At 52.1% G+C, this 19,691-nt stretch overlaps 7 protein-coding genes across 7 annotated transcripts; 4 read left to right on the top strand and 3 right to left on the bottom strand.

Annotated features, from left to right (window-relative positions):
- Positions 1 to 317: 317 nt before the first annotated feature.
- On the top strand, positions 318 to 2,872 carry J4E82_006476 (uncharacterized protein; the record flags this gene model as incomplete). The annotated part of the gene is made up of 3 exons (XM_051732733.1): positions 318 to 429; positions 480 to 2,284; positions 2,336 to 2,872. 3 exons carry the CDS (start codon positions 318 to 320, stop codon positions 2,870 to 2,872), a joined length of 2,454 nt encoding a protein of 817 aa, XP_051587502.1.
- Positions 2,873 to 3,092: 220 nt separating this feature from the next.
- On the bottom strand, positions 3,093 to 4,760 carry J4E82_006475 (uncharacterized protein; the record flags this gene model as incomplete). Its single annotated transcript, XM_051732732.1, has 1 exon — positions 3,093 to 4,760. The coding sequence occupies one exon, from the start codon at positions 4,758 to 4,760 to the stop codon at positions 3,093 to 3,095; it is 1,668 nt and encodes a 555-aa protein (XP_051587501.1).
- Positions 4,761 to 5,697: 937 nt separating this feature from the next.
- Positions 5,698 to 6,924, top strand: J4E82_006474 (uncharacterized protein; the record flags this gene model as incomplete). Its single annotated transcript, XM_051732731.1, has 3 exons — positions 5,698 to 6,174; positions 6,228 to 6,503; positions 6,565 to 6,924. 3 exons carry the CDS (start codon positions 5,698 to 5,700, stop codon positions 6,922 to 6,924), a joined length of 1,113 nt encoding a protein of 370 aa, XP_051587500.1.
- A 528-nt stretch (positions 6,925 to 7,452) lies between these two features.
- On the top strand, positions 7,453 to 8,448 carry J4E82_006473 (uncharacterized protein; the record flags this gene model as incomplete). The annotated part of the gene is made up of 2 exons (XM_051732730.1): positions 7,453 to 7,493; positions 7,542 to 8,448. 2 exons carry the CDS (start codon positions 7,453 to 7,455, stop codon positions 8,446 to 8,448), a joined length of 948 nt encoding a protein of 315 aa, XP_051587499.1.
- A 648-nt stretch (positions 8,449 to 9,096) lies between these two features.
- On the bottom strand, positions 9,097 to 10,606 carry J4E82_006472 (uncharacterized protein; the record flags this gene model as incomplete). The annotated part of the gene is made up of 4 exons (XM_051732729.1): positions 9,097 to 9,483; positions 9,533 to 10,061; positions 10,115 to 10,272; positions 10,325 to 10,606. The coding sequence occupies 4 exons, from the start codon at positions 10,604 to 10,606 to the stop codon at positions 9,097 to 9,099; spliced, it is 1,356 nt and encodes a 451-aa protein (XP_051587498.1).
- Positions 10,607 to 11,834: 1,228 nt separating this feature from the next.
- On the top strand, positions 11,835 to 16,229 carry J4E82_006471 (uncharacterized protein; the record flags this gene model as incomplete). The annotated part of the gene is made up of 4 exons (XM_051732728.1): positions 11,835 to 12,023; positions 12,064 to 12,228; positions 12,276 to 15,909; positions 15,970 to 16,229. The coding sequence occupies 4 exons, from the start codon at positions 11,835 to 11,837 to the stop codon at positions 16,227 to 16,229; spliced, it is 4,248 nt and encodes a 1,415-aa protein (XP_051587497.1).
- A 1,303-nt stretch (positions 16,230 to 17,532) lies between these two features.
- On the bottom strand, positions 17,533 to 18,000 carry J4E82_006470 (uncharacterized protein; the record flags this gene model as incomplete). The annotated part of the gene is made up of 1 exon (XM_051732727.1): positions 17,533 to 18,000. One exon carries the CDS (start codon positions 17,998 to 18,000, stop codon positions 17,533 to 17,535), a length of 468 nt encoding a protein of 155 aa, XP_051587496.1.
- Between the last annotated feature and the right edge of the window lie 1,691 nt (positions 18,001 to 19,691).

Below are 19,691 nucleotides of genomic sequence, written 5' to 3'. Positions count from 1 at the left end.
CTTTGTGGCTATGGCAGATTGAACATCTGCTTTCAAAGCAAACCTACATTTTCAGGCTTGGGGAGGCAATGCATAGAGTGTAATATGTGAGGCGAAGAGTGGTTGAGTAAAGCGAGGGCTGGGATGCAGGGATGTTGCGCATGACGCCACAGCCGAGGAACCAAAATTATTCCACTTAGGCACCTTTATCGATAACGGGTCAAAATTATCGCCATCCCACTCTCCACCACCAAACAGTGTAGCGCTGTCTTTGATACCGAATAGTCAAAGTGGCGTCCATTCCTTTTCGGTTCAAATCAGGTGGCAGCGGCAACAACATGGCTCCCATCGCTGCGCAATCGCACCACCACCGCAGTACCACGAAGAAAGAGAAGAAGGGCTTCAAGTCTCGCCATGCCACCAAAGGCGCGCTCAAGGAGCAGAGCAAGGGTGCGTCCTTCACCACCACCAGGCCGAGCTTTGCTGACTGTGTTGTATAGGCAAGGTCAACTCCCTCTCCTTCGAATTCGGCAGCCGCAAGACCCCCCACCAGCAAGTCGTGAGCAAGATCGACCGCCGCAACCGCGCCAAGCAGATGCGCATCAACAAGGACCACGAGCACGCAAAGTCTTCCAACGTATTCGCCGGAAAGGATGGTGCGCCAAGGATCACCGCTCTTATCCCGCTGTGTTCAGACGTTTCTACCGCGGCAGCTGTGCGCAGCCTGAACTCCAGTCTGGACATTGAAGAGGAGGTTCCCGAGGCAGGATGGACGCGCACAAGCATCGACCGTTTCAAGCAGAAAGTGCAGTACCTGATCGTCAAGAGGGATCTTTTGGCGGCTCTTGACGCCTGCCGTGTCGCTGACTTTGTTGTCTTCATCCTGTCGGCGCATGAAGAGGTCGATGCAGAGGGCGAGCTGATACTGAAGTCGGTCGAAAGCCAGGGTATCTCAAACACTTTCACCGTCGTCCAAGGATTGGACAAGGTCGAGCCCGCGAAAGCCAGGCCATCTGTCGTTTCCTCGCTCAAATCATACATCACCCACTGGCTACCCTCCACCGAGCGCGTCTACTCTCTCGACAACCGACAAGAAGGCGCGAACCTCGTTCGATCGCTATGCACAACCACCACAAAGGGTGTTCGATGGAGAGACCAGAGAAGCTACATGTTCATTGAAGATATCGCCTGGCCTGGTGGCAAGTCAGCTGCTAGTGAGGACGGTACTGGCGACGTTGTCATTACTGGTGTTGTCCGAGGTCTTGGACTGAAAGCCGACAGGCTAGTACAGGTCGGAGATTGGGGCGACTTCCAAGTCGACAAGATCGTCGCTGCACCGCTAGAGGCGAGAAAGAAGAACAAAGAAGAAGAGATGGCTGTTGACACAGAGGGCGGTGATACTCTAGAACGTCCAACGGAAGACCAGGATGATCTGGCAGATCTCGCTCCGGAAGAGACCCTCATGGATGATGTTACCAACTACGCAACGTCCATCGCCCCCTCTGAGCGCAAGGGTGTTCTACTCGATGATCACCACTACTTTTCAGACGAGGAAGAGGAGGTCGCCCCTGCGAAACAGAGGCGTTTGCCAAAGGGCACGAGTAACTACCAGTCCGCATGGTATCTTGACGACATGTCCGACTCAGATTCTGATCTTGAGGACTTCGATGAGATGGACGTTGAAGACAATCAAAGTCAGCCTGCGCACCCGGCAGACGGTGTAGAAGGCATGGATGTTGATGGCAAGGCCATGACAGAGGGTGGACCATCTGAGTACCCGCAGTCGGAGATGTTCCTAGATCCATCACCAGAGGACGAGATTGCACAGATCGAGGAGTACCGGAGGTCCAGGAAAACCGAAGAGGATGAAGACCTGGAGTTCCCTGATGAGATCGAATTGCACCCGAATGTTAACGCGCGAGAGCGTCTGATCCGTTACCGAGGATTGAAGAGTCTGAAGAACAGCCACTGGGAAACAGAAGAGGACCGACCATACGAGCCAGAGGAGTGGCAACGGTTGCTCGACATCTCTGACTACAAGCGCACAGCGACCAAGTTCATGCGCGAAGCCTGGGCTGGTGGTGTCAAGCCTGGAACTCGGGTAAGCGTACACATTCGCGGCGTCCCATTACAATTCCAGGAAATTCAATCACGGCCAATGGCCATGTTTTCCCTGCTCAGACACGAGCACAAGCGCACAGCTTGCAACTACAGCATTCTGCTCAGCTCCGAGCACGAATCGCCGATCAAGTCAAAGACCGAAATGATTGTGCAGTGCGGACCAAGGAGGATAGTGATTAACCCAGTAAGTTACTACGAACGTTTGCTTTACCATCTAGAACTAACAGTTCCTTAGCTATTCTCGCATGCTGGAAACACACCAAACAACGTGCACAAATTCTCCCGCTTCCTCCACCCTGGCCAGTCGGCCATTGCGTCGTTCATCGGCCCTCTGACCTGGGGCAATGTCCCCCTCCTCTTCTTCACACGTGAAACACCCTCTCCCGACCATCCCTCCTCACTCCGCTTGATTGCGACAGGCACATCTCTCCCACCCTCCACCAACCGCATCATCGCCAAGCGCATCATCTTGACCGGCCACCCCTACAAGATCAACAAGCGCGTCGTGACAGTCCGCTACATGTTCTTCAACGACGGTGACGTCAAGTGGTTCAAGAGCTTGCCTCTATGGACGAAGCGTGGAAGGAGCGGTTTCATCAAGGAGAGTTTGGGTACGCATGGATACTTCAAGGCCACCTTTGATGGCAAGATCAGCCCTATGGATGCTGTTGCTGTCAGTCTCTACAAGAGGGTGTGGCCAAGGAGTGCAAGGGCGTGGAGGGGAGAGATGGAGCAGTCGGCTGAACAGGTGCCTGAGCTTGTTGTGGCTTAGAAGAATACGCATCAATGACTTTTATGATATCATGGGCATTTTAGGCATTTTAGATAGGTAAAATGGGTATGGAGTTTTATTGTTCGTTCTCAACGTAGTGCCTCAATCAACTACCAAGGGGTACCAGATCAGTAATATAAACGCCGTGAAATGCTGATGAAAAATATGCTTTTCACCCCCAACGCCAGTATGGTATCTTAACAAGCGAGCATGTTAGAGCTCACTTCCTAGCAAACCTCTCAAGCGCAGGACCATACTCCTTCTTCAATCTCTCCTTCCTCTCAATCTGCCTCCTCTGCATATTCTTCAGCGCCTCTCTCGCCCTCTCCTTCTCCTCGTCAACCACATTCTTCGTCCCGCTCTTCCTCAGGTATCTCCTGAGCGCCGAGTTCCTACCCTTACCCCTCTTCTTCAGCATATCCACCTTATCCGGTTCCTTCTCTCCTCTCGCCGCCCTGATCTCCCTCTGCCGCTCCTCGTTGGTCGCCAAATCAAGGTTACCGACAAAGTTGGGGTCGAGCGCAATCATCTCGGGTTGGATCTTCTCGAGAAGAGCGTGGACTTCTGTTTCGCGACGTTGCTTGGAGGTTTCGTAAGGGTTGGTGCCCGGTTCGAGGGTATCAGGGTTGGGTTCACCGGAACCAGGGACGATGATGGAGGAGAAGCCCTTGTCATGGGATATACCGAGGACGTCTTCGAAGGGGCAGAAGCGTACGCGACCAATGTTTAGTCCTTCACCGCCCCAGCCCATGTACGGCATTATGGGTGGTGTTTGGTCTTCGGCGTTTCGTCGGAAGAGGTCGTCTTTGTAGATGGCGGTTTGCGTGCCGAAGCCGACAGCTGTGAGGTTGCGGTCGGAAATAGAGAGCGTGGTACCGGGGACACGGAGCGTTTGTTGATGCATTTCTTTGAACATGCGGATGTCCCAGACGGACATGCGTCGGTCTTGTGATGTGCTGACCATGTAGGTTCCTGACCTGTCTACCGCGATGCTTCGTACTGGGCCGCGATGTGGGAGGAGCTTGACGAGGGGAGTAGCGCTGTTAGGCGACCACAATGTGACGAGACCTTTTTGATGGCCGACATGTAAGATTGCGTTATGTGGGTTTTGTGCGAGAGCGGTTGAGGGGCCGAGCTTTGTGTAAAGCTGCTGTAGTGACTGTCCGGTAGAAACATCGGTATATCGTACTATACCTGCCGTCGACACCGATGCAAGAAGGAAGTGATATGGCAGGTATTCGAGGTGTGTGGCTTCGGAATGGTTCTTGAGCTTGTGCATCTCAACACCGTCGCCCGAGTAGATATAGACACAGTTCTTCTGCGCTACCGCAAAGTTCTTCTGATTACTTGTGTGTAGCCATCGCGCGTCTCGTACCGTCTCGTTGAGTTGTAGTTCGCAGCCAAGTTTTCCGTCTCTCCAGTCGAAAGTTGCGACATGGCCTTTTCTGCCCGCAATCAATAAGTCTCTACCATTGCGACTGTATTCGCATACGTCGTATGGCCCAAGACCTTCTAACCGCAGCTCGAAGCTCTTCTTTGCCGTCTCGACACCAACCTCCTGCTTGATTTCATCTTGTCGCACTTTGTATGTCCTTTCCAGCTCATTTTCGGGTTCCAACAATCCAGGGTTGTTCTCGAGCAGAACTTCGACATTCTTCGCCTCTATCGCTGCCTGCTTGTTCTTCGCCTCGAGCGACTTGATGTTGGATCGCAGCTTCTTGTCCTTGACTGACTTTGGCCGTATGCGATCGCCGCGTCCATACTGCTTCGTGGCTGCCTCGGTGAATTCTTTGACTGCACGGGTGTCTTCGTCGTCGATGGGCGCTGCGTTTTGCGACTTGCGCCGCGGTTGCGAAGTGCTGGGCTTAGGCCCGCGTTCCATAGCCATGTTCTGTTTAGAAGGAGCGGCGATCCTTTCTCTAGAGATAGGTTATGTGTCTCCCTATCAATTAGTCTTGTGACGGCAGAGGTCTCTGGGTGTATGCGCTGAGGTTCTTTGCGCAAAACGTTCTTGGTCGCGCATGCCCCAATCCTAGAATTATTTCTGCCACTGTTCACCGCTTCGGAATCTTGGCACGCTAGCGATGGCCGCGCCTTCTCGCGTTGCATCCATAATCTACACTAACAACCATCTCAAGGGTCTCTTCGAACTACAAGACGTCGCTCGGATATGATTGTCGCGCTCGGCTTCCCATGAAATGCGAACCGTGCTATGCAGTTCGTCATGATCCCCTTCTTCACTGCGTCAACCAATCGTATCTCAGCAAGCCTCAGCCCTGAAGCAGGCCTCAGCACTATACCTATTTAGGTGCCCTTCGCGCAGCAGGAGAACGGCGTCTGCGGGCTTATAGCATTAGCCAAACTCAGCGCTCTGCCACGCAAGCAAATGTCTTATCCGCGAATCATACGGATTATGCCATACTGCGCCTCGTCGGTATACCCGGGTTGCGTCAAGGGTCTGCTAAGCACCTTAGAGATAGGTACAAGCCTCGCCAAGGACTGCTACAAGTGCTTACAGGAGCTGCAACGGTCTTTACTTTATCTGGCATCCTGAGCGGTGGTCGTGAATGGCATGGTCCGTATGGCTCAGCCACCAGCACGAGGGTGGCCTGAAGCGTGGCTACGTTATGCGAATATACCAGCTGGGCTGGATGAACATTGTACTGTAAGTATATATTGCTCACGTCGTTAGGAACGATTGTGTTCTTTTCTCCTCATCAGACTTCTGTTGTATCTTCCGCAGTGTTCCTACTAAAGCCATACATTTTTCTGCATTACTGCTGTATTCTCCCACATCTTATCAAGCGGGGTACCATCGCCAGGTTATGGATACCTTTATACTGGTAGCAAGAAATCATCTCGAGCGACGAAAGAACTCCAAGACATGTCCAATTGAAGATACCCGTGGCCCTGAGATCGTGCCCTTCGTCGGTAACCTTACATTCCACCAATTCGCAACAATTCTGTCTGGAGCCTGTGCCATCCTCAGCACGATCATCGTCGGTATTCTCATCGCCCTTCATGCATTCAACTACTCGAATCCTGTACAACAACGACAGATCATCCGGATCATGTTATTGGTACCATGGGTGGCGCTGTTCTCCTTTCTCGTCGTCTGGCGAGAAGACGCTGGAGAATACCTAGTACATTCACTTGATTTCGGCTGTTCCATCGCGCTATCGGCCTTCCTGCTGTTCATGTGCGATCTTGTGCTCTCGCATCGTGAGGGCTTTGACGCTTTGTTCGGAGAAGGAGCGAGAGCCAAAGGTACTCTTAAAGAAAACAGTCCAAATTGGCTGAAGGTAAATTGTTATCCTATCATCAAGACAATTGGATTCCATCTGACCCTTTTCAGCGTATTTGGTACGGCGTGCTTCAGTTCATACCGACCAGTATCATCATATGGATTGCCACCGCAGCTACCCTTGCTACCGGCACCTACTGCAAACAGTCCAACAACGTACACTTCGCACACCTGTGGCTCACGATTCTGGTCGCATATACCACCACAGTCGCTATCATCAGTTCCCTCAGGTTCTATAAGTTCAACCAGAAGTTGTTGAAGGAGCATCGAATCATACTCAAGCTGGCGACATTCAAGGGTATTCTTGGTCTGAACTTCCTCCAGTCGGTAAGTTCTACAGTCCTTTGCTTAGTCTAAGATGCGTATAGTATGCTGACGACACTACTAGTTTATCATCTCCCTACTCGCGGGCCATGGCGCACTCAAACCTACTAAATACATGACATTCCACGATATCAATAGCGGCCTCGCCTCGCTCATCCTCGCTTGCGAAATGCCCATTTTCGCAGTCCTTCTTCTCTTGGCCTTCTCACCATTACCGTACAAGCAACAGGGTAGTCCTGCTGCAGGGCCGGTCAATGCCGTCGTTGATGCTTTCAACATCTCGGATCTGTTGTCGGCGTTCTATCGGGGACCCATGAGACTGGTGAGAGACCAGCAAAGACAGATCATGCGACAGGACAGTATGAGGATTGCTATGGTCCCACCTAGAGATGACGATGAGAGGGAAGGCCGATCCGCTGTGTGAGCTCTCTTAGAGTAAGGTGCACGGTGTGGATAGGGGAGGATGATCCTTTGTATCCAATTCGACCTGCTCCGCTGCGCTTGAATTCATTCGGCGATGAATTTTATATCTGTATATGGTTCATGAGTCTTTTCTAGCAATAGCAAAGTGATGCTATCATATCTCGCAAACACAGAAGCCCCACTTTCCGGACAGGTAAGTTGTGACTACAAGAGAACTATGTCAATCATCCACTAACTTCGTACCTCCACACCCACAGATCCCCAGTAATATGATCATCACTCGGGTCAGACCTTCGTGGTACATGGGTGTCTGCATGATGGGCTGGGCAGTCGTAAGCGGGCTCACTGCCGTCGTGCATAATTACACGGATCGTCGCTCTTTCCTAAGTGCATGTCAGCATTGACCATGTCAGCAGGCGCTCTTTTATCCAAGTCCTCTTTTAAGGGCTCTAACTAGGCGCCGCCTCTATCCCTCTTCTCTTCGACACATTCCTGCTCCGCGATCAAGTCGGATCGATTTCGGGCCACGATGACCTCCTCTCTGGATAATACAGACTCTGCCAATGCACTGTAAGTGAGATGCATACCAACACAAACTCAAATCCTGATGAACGTCAGATGGCCGGCTATGATCGCGCAGCAAACACAACCTTACCTGCCTGTCGAGATCTGGTCGAGAGTCCTTCATCATGTGGACGACGACTACACGCTTTGGGTCATTTGTCGGCAGGTCTCCCAAACCTTTCGAGCGGAAGCTGAACACGAGTTTGTATTGAAACGCCTCTCAACTCTGGATATATCTTGGCTCGCTCGTGGGCGCGCCCAGCATCAAGATCGCCTTCTCTACTACCACTGCAGAGTGCTGAGCATACAGTTCCAGAGTCTCATCGAGGACAGTGCACGAGCTCAGTTCAGCGCGCAGTTCCAATTCAACTTTCATCATGACGATGTACCCATAGATGATCACGAATGGATCCATTGCGATTGCTGCAAGGATATTGTGGTTGGACTGATGGCCTTTCGAGATCTAGATTTCGAAGAGAGATCCGGAGAAAGATACCATGCTAGCCAAACTGCCACGCTCGGGTCTTACTGCAATGAAGCCGAGCTTCCGGGGCTGATGGTTGATACTGTCCGAAAGACCTTTGCCTTCGATTGGAAAGCGTTCCTAAACGACTTCTTTCGGATCACTACCTATGTTGAAACACGTAACCAAGTCAAAGACCGCGTACGCGATCGCGCAGAACAGTCCCTAAACAATTTGCGCCACCCCCCAAATTCTGACGATGACACCTCTTCCGTATCCGTGTTCGAGTATTGGTGCAAATGGCCCGATACATTTGAGGAAGAGGACGATGATCGCTGTACAGAAGCCTATTTTCGCCGTATGCAATCTGTACGCAATAAGGCAGGGTTTCCATTAGATCTTGCCAATATTACTGAGAAGACCCGCAAGTACCAGAGATTACGATTCAGTGGGAGGAGGGTGTGCAGAAACCATGCGTTGTTCGATGAGCTCAGCTAAATACTGAGCCCATCGGCTACTATGGCAACAAATTGCAGTAAACACAATATCACTGTACAATGGGATTGAGGGTCATTGCATGGATGAGAACGCAATTACAATGGCGACAGGAGATGTACGGACTGCAGTAGATAATGCTGGCAACAGTATATGCCTTCTGCGACCAGCAAAATGTTACAGTAAGGACTGCGGAACATTCTCGATAGTTATGAACGTCCGTAAAAATGAGGACAGAAGACCAGCGAGCCACATTTGCGATCATTCAAATCGTGATTTCAGCTCTCGATTTCTTGGACTCTAGCTGCGCTCTGGCTATGCATCATCTATGCGGCGACAATTCTTATGAGCACACAGACTGCTTTATATCTCGAAAAGTGAATGATAGAGACTTACCCAACTCTAAACTCCCAGTCATGATCTCATTATGGCACCTGTGCTGGGAATATGGACAACTGATATTTGATGCTAGTCGAATGGCAATAACAACGAGCCTGCTCCTTTCTAACATGCCATCAAGGCGAAATCTCCTGACCATTGTACTTGATAAACATAGTCCCAACATCCAGCAGAGACCATCCAAAATGCCCGTGAAATCTTCTATATACTCGCTCAGATCCGCCTTCTAGTACCCAAACGTAGTTTGCCCAGCTATTGCACTTCGCTGTTCCACCTCCTGGGTTGAGGTGGTAACCCATTCGCTGACGGTCCCCTGCTGCCTGGTCTACTTCCTGGGCCGTCTACAGGTGGCGCAGGTCGCATGGGCAGGTTCATAACATTGCCGCTGCTCGATGTTCGTGTAGGGTATGAAGGTCGTCGGGGTGCAGGTTCCTGTTCGCCGTTGGCTACTCTTTGTCTGGGATCGCTAGAATCACGCTTGTGGGGAGGAGATCGCTCGCGGAGCTTCTCTTTGATGGTCGCTGCGGGTGCGGCAGGGGCGAGGTGGGATTTGCGCTTGTTGTGTTCGATCATGGATATGGCCCATGCTTCTAAGTCGACGGGTGTGCGCTTCGCGGCTTGGAGGAAAGCGTCATGGTCCTGCTATGATCAGTATTATACGTCGCAGAAAGAGTCCTGTAAAACTTACGTATAGTTCCTTGGGAGTCGGTCGCTCCGCTGGGTCCTTCATCAAGCACTTCGCAATCATATCCTCAAGAATTGACGGGAAAGCATCACTCTTTGGCAGCTTTGGTGAGGGTTCCAAAACGATTTGCTGCAAAAGATCCAGGATACCCTGTGGGCCTCCAGCTTCATCGTCATCGCCGCTTCCAGCGAAGGGAAACTTTCCGATGGCCAATTCCATCAGCGTAAGTCCAACACTCCACACATCGGACTTGACGGTGTAGGGAGACCCTTGTATCCGCTCTGGCGCCATGTATGTGCCTGTTCCTACGAATGTTTCGGCGATAGATCCCTCCAGCTCACTTGAGACACCGAAGTCGCACAGCTTGATGTTTCCCTTTGAGTTTACGAGGATGTTCGAGGGCTTGAGATCGCGATGCATGATACGGTGGGCGCTGTAGAGGTAGGCGAGGCCTCCGAGCACTGCCTCTGAGATCTTTCCGAGTACGTCGACGCGGACTGGTCCAAATGTTCGTGAGACCCAATCGAGCGACCTGGTATAACAGTCAGTAACTCCAGCATATCGTATGCACCACCCTGAACCTACCCCACGTCCATGTACTCCATGCACATTATCACATCCCCGGAAGAATTTTGGAAGGCACCGTAAAAGTCGACAATGTAATCCGAGTTGCAGTCGTGCATGATTCGGAGTTCTCGCACGATTCGTTTCCGCACTTCGTTCTTCGCTTCGACATGTATGACCTGCCCCTGTCAGTCTTCTCCCTCGTACCTGCCCTACTAGCCTGCTACTAACCTTCCTCGCCATTATAACCTTGGTAGCAGCGTGCTGCACTTTGCTGACCGTTCCTCCATTTCCGTGACCCAGTTCCCGCAGCACTATCAGATCCTCGGCCTTCAGGTCTAGCTGGAACTCAACACCAATCTCAAGGGTATCCTGCTTCTCATCGTTGGCTCGGGCGCCGGGTATTTGGGCATCTCCGGCGGAAGGAGCGGGCTTGGGTGGGGGAGCGCTGAGTGCTAGGCCCTTGACGTTCTTCCTCTTCATCGTCTTCTGCTTGAAGGACGACTCAGCCATCTTGAAGGTTTGCGCCGGGCGCTGTGGTGGTGCAGGTGAAGGTGAAGGGGTGCAGCGACTGCAAGGTGAGGACTATGTCGTCAGAGACAAGGAGCCCAGGTGCAGAAGAGGGTGTATGCTGGCTCTGGTTTCGAGTTTGCCGCCCGACGCTGTGTCGACGATGGTACGCCAATCACGGAAATAGCCCAAAGGAGGACAGCGTCTATTGGTTTGTCCTTTTTCGGGCGCCTGACGAGCGAGTGTGCGCGGGCAAGAGGGTGCGGGGACCGATTGGAAAGTCGGAGGTCAGGTATAAAGGAGAATGTCTCAGGCGTCGTTGACAGCAAACCAAGTCAGGAGAGGTCGTCGTCGTGTCAGTCTCCAGGGCTAGGTAGTGGGGCGCGCTGGTGGGGTTCCAAGCACGCAGCGTCTAACGTCTATCAACTCACTCTGCAGGGCTGCGGGTAGTGCAAGCGATGGAAGATGCAACTTCGCTTTCGAGAAAAAGAAGGCTGTCGAACCTATGGGTCCTACAAGGACCGAGCCTTTGATAAGTACATACACATTACACGATGCCTTGTTCAGGAGGTTTCAGACTCGCATGGTTCATCATCGCCATGCTTCACCTGCTTCTAGCGCAGAACTTCAAGGCGCGTATCTTGAATACGAGCATGTGCCTGACGCAGCAGACGAATCGCATATACAAGGTGCGAATTTATCCACTACGTTTGCTTTCAAGACATGCAACGCGCATTCGTTCGCTTGCCAGTACTACTCGGAAGCATAAGAGCGATAGCAGTTGATGTGTTGTATTCAGCGTCTGAGTCGTTGCTGAAGCGCCTGGTACATCGGAGCTCGCATCCTTCTCAAACCCTACCTGAGAACATGACTAGATGCACGTAAGGGACGGGACTAGCCAAGTCCACGTGTTTGATGCCCGTAGCTGTAGCATGCTGTGCCAAGTTGGGCATGGTCAGCTTTGCTGCTGGTATTACCCCCTAGCGCGAATCCCAGTATCACGTGATCAGCGTCAGTGCGGCCGAAAGTTAACGCGGCCGATGGCTGCGCGAACCTTTGAGAGTCGACATCTGCCTTTCTTCTCTCCTTTACCTCCATTGCGCCCGAATCTGCCTCTCGCTGAATCGCCGCAGCACGATACCCACTCTACGGCCAAGAGCTCGCCGAAATCGTCCATCGCGCTTTCGAGAAAGTACCATCAACTCACGCGTTCTCCTTGTCCTAAGACACCATGGCGGATTTCTTCGACACAATCGCCGATGTAGGCAGCGACGAAGAGGAGGATGAGGACTTCGATGGCGAGGCTGGCGAGGCCGGTGAATCCAGGCCGAAGAAGACAAATGGCACAAACGGCATCGACGACTCCAGCGAGGAGGAAGACGACGACGATGAAGACCGACTGCGACAGGCAAGCTTGCCCGTACTCACTTGGCTCTCGGGAAGTGCTAACCAGTTCTCAGGAAGGTGAAGGCTTCATCGCAGACGAGGACGACGAAGAAGATGAGATCGCGGAGCGCAAGCGCAAGCGCAGAAAGAGGAAGAAGAACCGTGAAGAGGAGGAAGCCCTCGACGACGAGGATCTGGACCTGATCGGTGTCGAGGTTGAACGCCCGGCGGAAGAACAGGTAAGACATGCCGTGTTGAAGTGTCGACATCGCTAACATTGAGAAAGTCGAGATTCAAGCGTCTCAAGCGTGGCCACAAAGAGCGCGTAAAGTCTCGAGGCGTTGATGACATCTTCTCCGATGACGAAGTAAACGAAGACTACGACGAGCCCCGCGCGCGCCTAGGCGACGAATTTGATGACTTCATCGAGGACGACAAGTTCGAAGACGAGATCGAAGACGACCGCGACGTCACGCAACCAGGCATAAACTTGATCACGAAAGGACTGCAAGCTGCCGGTCTGGACGAGGGCGCTGAGGAAGACTACAGGGCTGCCTTTGGTGATGGCACAGATTACGACTGGGCGTTGGAGATGCAAGAGGCTGAAGAGGATGAGCAAGCTGGCGAAGGCCGTGAACTCCAACTCAAAGATGTTTTCGAGCCATCGCAATTGCAGGAGCGCATGCTTACGGATGAAGACAACGTTATCCGCGAGACCGACATTCCCGAGCGACTGCAATTGGCTCGGAGATCCTTCAAGGAGATTGAGCTTACACCAGAGGACATGCAAGCACGCCTGACTGAGGAAGCTACCTGGATCAGCAACATGCTGTGGCCAAAGAAGGGTCTCCCGCGCTACTTCTTGCAACCTTTCGAGAAGGCCGTGCGTAAGGTTCTCGAGTTCATCAATCTTGAGGACTACGAAGTTCCCTTTATCTTCAACCATCGAAAAGACTACCTCATCCATGCACCGAGCGACAACGATGACTACGACGATATTGATAACCCGCCACCTATGGATGCACGACCGGAGCGCCTGCTCAACCAAGCTGATTTGTGGGAAGTCTTCGAGTTCGATCTCAAGTTCAGGGCTTTCGCAGAGAAGCGTGACGCCCTCAGGCAGAACTACGAGAACCTCAAGAGCGTATACTCTGACATCACCGATACCGAGATCGAGGAGTTGACGTCCAGGGCCATCACTATCGAAGAGATTCAGGAACTTCAGGATTATCTGCACTACAAGTATTCGCAAGAGATCAACGAAGTCCGACAAGAATTGAATGGAACACAGAAGCGTGCCAACAACGCGCGGAGCTTTTTCGACAAGTTGCGGGGCGGTAAGGCAAATCAATTTGTCAAGGCTATCGGCATCACACCAGAGGACTTCGCGAAGAGAGTTGACGGGTCTAGTCGAGGCGCGTATACTATCGAGGATCCGCCGTACAAGGTTGAGGAGCTCGCCGACCAAATGGCCGAGGCTCCAGAGACTGGCGCTACCCTTCTCAGGTCCACCAAGCTTCTGTTCGTTGAGGATTTGAAGATGTGTTCGCGTCTGCGCCGATACTTGCGCGGCAGCTTCTACCAGAATGCTCAGATCGACTGCATTCGCACCGACAAGGGTATGCGCAAGATTACAGAAGACCACCCCTACTATGAGTTCAAATACCTCCACGGCGTGACATTTTCGGATCTCCAGGGTCGACCAGATCTTTTCTTGAAGATGCTAAAAGCTGAGGCGGAAGGTCTCGTTCGGGTCAAGATTTCCATGGGCAACTACAACACGTTCAAGACGCGACTTGAAGAGAAGATCATCTCCGATGGTGTCAGCGACATCTCCGACACTTGGAACAACCTTCGGAAGGAACTGCTCGGTGCTGCTCTAGGCAAGCTACAGGATCTCATCGCGAACGGTGTTAAGGAAACTCTGCGCGCTCGATGCGAAGACGAGCTTGCCGCATCAGCCAGAGAAAACTATTACAACAAGCTTGACCAGGCACCTTACAAGCTGAAGAGCGCGCCTCTCGGATCAGTACCCAACGTCCTCTGCCTGACCAACGGCAAGGGTCAACGTGGAGACGCAATCATGTGGGCTTACGTCGAGAACGACGGACGGGTTCTTGAGCACGGCCGCTTAGTCGAGATGCGGCTTGGGAACGCAGAGCGTGGTATTCCTGAAGGTCAAGACATCGAGAAGCTGGTAGACGTAATACAGCGTCGCCGCCCAGACGTCATTGGTGTCAGTGGCTTCGCGGTGGAGACACGCAAGCTGTACAAGGACATACAAGAGATTATCAGTCAGCGAGGTCTAACAGGTCCGGCCTACGAGGACGAAGACACCGGTGAAGAGAAGTACGAGTCGTTGGAAGTCATTATGGTCAACGATGAGGTCGCTCGTCTTTACCACACAAGTGCTCGGGCTGTCGCCGAGTTCCCCAAGTATCCCGCACTAACGAGGTATTGCGTTGCCCTTGGCCGATATCTGCAAAACCCATTGGCAGAATACGCATCGCTCGGCAAAGACATCGTTTCGATTCCCTTCATTCCGAACCAAACCTTGATTCCTCAAGAGAAACTTCTCGACCGACTTGAAACCGCCATGGTAGACATGGTCAATCTTGTGGGTATCGACTTACCGGAGACCTACGACGACAAGTACCTATCAAAGTTGATACCTTACGTGTGCGGTCTGGGACCTCGTAAAGCCGATCGTTTGATCAAAGCCATCCAGGCGAACAGCGACGAGATCTTGTCGCGATTCGATCTACTTGGTGTATCTGAGTCCCGCGACCTTAAGGCGGCTATGGGCCCCAAGGTCTTCCAGAACTGCGCCAGTTTCCTGTATATTCCTTATGATTCAACAGAGGAGTCGTCCGACTACCTGGACTACACCCGTGTACATCCAGAAGATTACGACCTTGCCAGGAAAATGGTTGCCGATGCTCTTAACATGGATGAGGAAGATGTCAAGGCTGAGACCGATGAGGGTGGCCCCAGTGCTGTCGTCAGAAAGATGGTGCGGGAAGAGACTACCGATCTGGTCAACGACTTGGCACTCGAAGACTACGCGAATGAAATTGAGAAGAATTTCGGTCAGCGTAAGCGCGCGACGCTTGAGACGATTCGTGCTGAGCTCGACAACCCTTACGAGGAAATTCGACAGATTTTCGCACTTTTGTCTGGTAGCGAGATGTTCACAATGTTGACTGGTGAGACGGAAGAGACACTCTACGAGGGTATGGTTGTACCTGTTACCATCAGACGCACGTTCCCAGACCATATTGAAGTCAAGCTCGAATGTGGCATCGAAGGTGGTGTCTCCGAGTCGGAGTTCCCAGAGGGCGTTGGCAGTGGCGGACAAGAGCCTCGCCATGTCTATCAGAACAACCAGATTGTACGCGCACGTATCGTCTACCTCAACCGCAAAGCTCTCACCGCTCAACTGTCACTTCGAGACGATCTCATCCGACAACCAGAGAAGAAGCCCTACAATCGTGCAGCTGGCGAGTGGGACGAAGCGCAAGAAGCTCTCGACAAGAAGGCTGCCGAGAAGGAGAAGGAAGTTGCGTCTGGTCGGCCCAACCGTGTCGTCAACCACCCTCTTTTCTTTTCCTTCAACACCATGCAAGCCGAGGAGTACCTGGGCGGAAAGGAGACTGGCGACCTGGTCATCCGTCCATCGTCCAAGGGTTTCGATCATCTCGTCGTCACATGGAAAGTATCCAACAATTCATACCAACATCTTGACGTTCTTGAAATGAACAAGCCCAACCAGTTCTCGCTCGGAAAGCAACTGAAGATCGGAAAGCACACATACTCCGATCTTGACGAGTTGATCGTCAACCACGTGGAGGCAATGGCGCGCAAGGTCACAGAAATTACACGAGACGAGAAGTTCCAACCTGGGACACGAGAAGATACTGGTAAGTTCATTCCATCTCACACCTTACCAAACATGCAAAAAAAAGCTAACATTGATGCAGAAAAATGGCTAGAGGTCTACTGCGAGGCCAACGCTTCACGCTCCATGTACGCATTCTGCAGCATGCCCAAGTACCCCGGTCACTTCTGGATCTGCTTCCAGATGAGCGCCAAGGGACCTAGGGGTGCATGGCCTATCAAGGTCGTACCGAACGCGTTTGAGCTACACAAGAACGTCTATCCTGACATGGTAGCACTCAAGAACGGTTTCAAGATGTTGATCACCACTGCGGCTGGCAAGAATCAGCCTCCCAGGCGTTGAACAACCGTAGAATAATTGCATGGTCTAGTCAGAATTGACTCTTGGTTCTGGAAGGCTTCAAAGTCATGTATTGGTAGACTCTTTTCGTTACTTTTTTTTCTTTCCTTCTCATCTTTGCAAAGTCATCCTGGGATGCATCATAGCCTGTATTGAGGGCCAACCAAAAGATTACTCATACTAGGGCGCTTGGGTTTGGAGTCCCGTTTTCCACGGACATCAGAAATTGGCTACGTGTACCCATATTGCATAATCACAAATCGTCGCTATCCTCACAGACATGTTTGCTACCGTCCTGCTGTGCACTCTGTTTTGCGAAAGAGCTAGATCACTAAATACCTCCGGTGAGTGTTTACACATCCCACAGATCCCGTCTGCATAATTCTCCACATGGACTTTTTTCCAGTTTCCGGTGAACAGGATCCTCTTGGCCTTGCCCTACTTGCATGCAGACTTTGATCTCCGCTCCCGCATGCAGGTCTGGTCGCGGGGCGGGCGATCTAGATCTGCACGCCACAAAAGTAGATGCTGGAATAGGCTATATGCCATACGGCGACTATTCCGCGAGCGGGGGGCACCGCCGCTGCTTGGCATCTGGATGATGGTTAGTCTGCGTTTCTGGGTCGCTAGAGGAAGACTAGCTGGAGACGCGTGGTTGTGGTGAGCGTTGGGGGTTTTTTTTAAAGAGAAAAACATAACGGTGCGGAATTATGAGAACTAGGGGGAGAAGTTGTGCTTGTCAAAGAAGAAGATCTGTGAGAGGTGACTGAAGAAAGAGATCTGCTACTGTAATGATTGTTGTTGTTCATATGCACTTCATAGCATTACGTAGTATCAAGATTGTACAACATGGCGTCTACATCGAAGAGTCACAATTTGCAAAGTAGCACATAAGTATGAACATTTAAAATGTCAATTAAACTATAGACTGAGGCAGGACAACTGTCCTGTTCCTCACCAGCCTCTCACTGGCCTGGGGGTATAAAATCTCCTAAGTAAGCCCTCTCTCGCAAGAGCAGGACGATCATTTCCGGGTATAAACTTTTTGTTGATGACCGGAGGTTGGCGCCTGGCTCCTCGATGGTTGTGTGGTATGTCGTTATAAAAGGAAGAAAGAGAAGATGTCGTAAAAGGAACTTTTGATGGTATGATACAGTTGGAGATGCAGAATCTCCTTGGAACGCCGTGCTGATGGAAATGCTTTGATGGGAGATGATGATGATGATGAGAGAATCAGAACCAGCTCTCATGCCGATAATAGGAATTGAAGAAGTGAAGACGGGAAGCAAGAACTGAGCGGCACTCTCTATTGGTGAGAGAATTGCCTGCTCAGACGCTGCCAGGTGTTTTCGATGCTCCTTCGTACGCCGTCCTTCTCGCTCTCTACGCTCGATGAGCTGGTGGTTGAAGAGGCAGAGTTCTGGCGGTGGGATCGGGGCTTCATCTCATCAACAAGGTTTCCAGCACCGCCACGACCGATGTGGTAGACGGGTGCTTGTTGGGTGCGGAGGCGTTCTTGCTGTTGGAGTTCCTCGTCGAAGCTGAAGATGGCGCGTTCAGACTTCTTCATGTTGCCAGCACCGCCACGACCGGTAGCGTAGAAGGCGTTGCTGGGTGGGGGAGGCAACTTGGTGCGGGAGGCAGGGCCAGAAGCAGTGGGACCAGGAGTGACCTCGGTGGCCTTGATGCGCATAGCATTGCCAGCGCCGCCGCGGCCGGAGTACATGTAAGCACCGGCGGATGGGTGAGGCTCGCTGATGTGGAAGTTGACCATTTTGATTGTTTGGTATGCGGTTGCTAGTATGAGGTTGTGTGTAGTGTTGTGGAATGGGAGCAAAGTCAAGTGGCGACTATCGTTGGTAGAGTCTGGGGTAGCGTTGATGTTAAGTAGCTCCGGGAAGATCTGTAGTGGTTGTTGATCGATGGTACTCAACAACAAGACATACTGGGGTAGAGGGTTTATATAACATGCAGCCTCGCACTGATCACGATCCCCTCTTACTACTCAAATGCAAGGCAAGTAAAATCTCTCACGCGCAAGCTTTTTTTCGGCGCCACGAAACGAACCAAACGCGCACGAGGCCAGCTCAGAAGCCTTGGAAGTCTGAGCGACACTTTGCAGTTAACGGCAGTCAATGGATCATGCGTCCCCTAACAACGCAAGTGTAGGAAATTTCTCAGCGCCATGAATAGTTTACCATTACCCCCTCAAAATGCGCTGATTGGGTGAATCTAGTTTCTCGGGGGTAAGAGATTGCCAGGGGAAATGGTCAGGTGCAGCGGAGGACAAGGAGCGAAGCGATCGAGCCCATGACGCTATCGAAAGGCCGGACCTTGGCTCCGCAGCAACCGCAGCAGCGCATCGCAGCTTGCCGAAGCGTGACTGAGCATGCTGAGGTGACGGGCTGAAAATTTGACGCAAAGGCGCCATACGCAAACTGGGCCCCATGTGCCAGCTTCCGCGATGGCCAGCACACGCTTCCCGGCGGAGAATGTGGAGGCGGGAAGAGATTTTTTCGCTGTTTTCGCGCGTCTCAAGTTTGGCTCGCGTCATGCATACGCCGCATACGCTCTGCGCTTGCCATCGGGCGTGCCTGGAATAGAGGAGAACCGACGTGGAGCGGTTGCAGATTCTGATACTGCCTGTTTGATCTTGGTGTTGCTGTTTTTGACACCTCACTGCATGCACCGACATTCACTCTTCTGCAAGGCACAGCAAACCTCGAGCGTTTGGTGGCGTCTTCCAAAAAAGCAATAACCACTTCCGCCTCTCTCTCCCTATTTTGCTCTGCCTGGTGACCGCGCACGATCAGCTCACTTGTCCGAGCCTCCGGACGCCCCGTCGTGCATGACGTCGAGCATCGTGAAGTCTAGGCGGCGGTGGCTCTGTGCTTGCGGTGACGAAAATGTACGTGGCCCCTTGTCGTGGCCGGCCCTGTGATCAGGTACCTGCAGCGCTTACGCGATGACTGCGGCCGGGGTAATGCCATTTGTGCATGTCATTTCGCCATTGTGTGTAATATGTGTTGCACATTGCGTGGAATTGCGCCAGAGTGAAGCATCGGTGATTTGACCGTGGTCACACCATGGCTGACAAGACTGGACGAGACCTCACGATCCTTGGCACACTCATTCGCCCAAACCTTCTGATACTGACATGGCAGTTTCGCGCTCCGTGTGCACAGTCGCAAGTGGATTAATTGTGGTATTCTGTACGCTTCATAATCATAGGGGTATTCCAAAGCGCTCACAAACGCCTGTCATGCACGTGTTCTCGTCCCCTCGTACCCCTTACCTAACCGACACTCTCGAACCATGCTCGCGCTTAAGTAACAGAAACGCACTCGAATGCGGGGAAAGGAACATGCTACGGTAGCTCTCCCGTCTAGAAGCTACGGCTACCGGCTGACACGTAGATCTTCTTTCCTCCAACCAAGCGTGCAGCCCCCAGGTTTCTTCGCTCAT

This window comes from Alternaria postmessia (genome assembly GCF_024291825.1).
Source record: "Alternaria postmessia strain BMP 2775 chromosome Unknown scaffold_38, whole genome shotgun sequence".
NCBI lineage: Eukaryota > Fungi > Ascomycota > Dothideomycetes > Pleosporales > Pleosporaceae > Alternaria > Alternaria postmessia.
The sequence above is the reverse complement of the archived record's forward strand: the minus strand, read 5'-3'. Positions and strand labels throughout refer to the sequence as shown.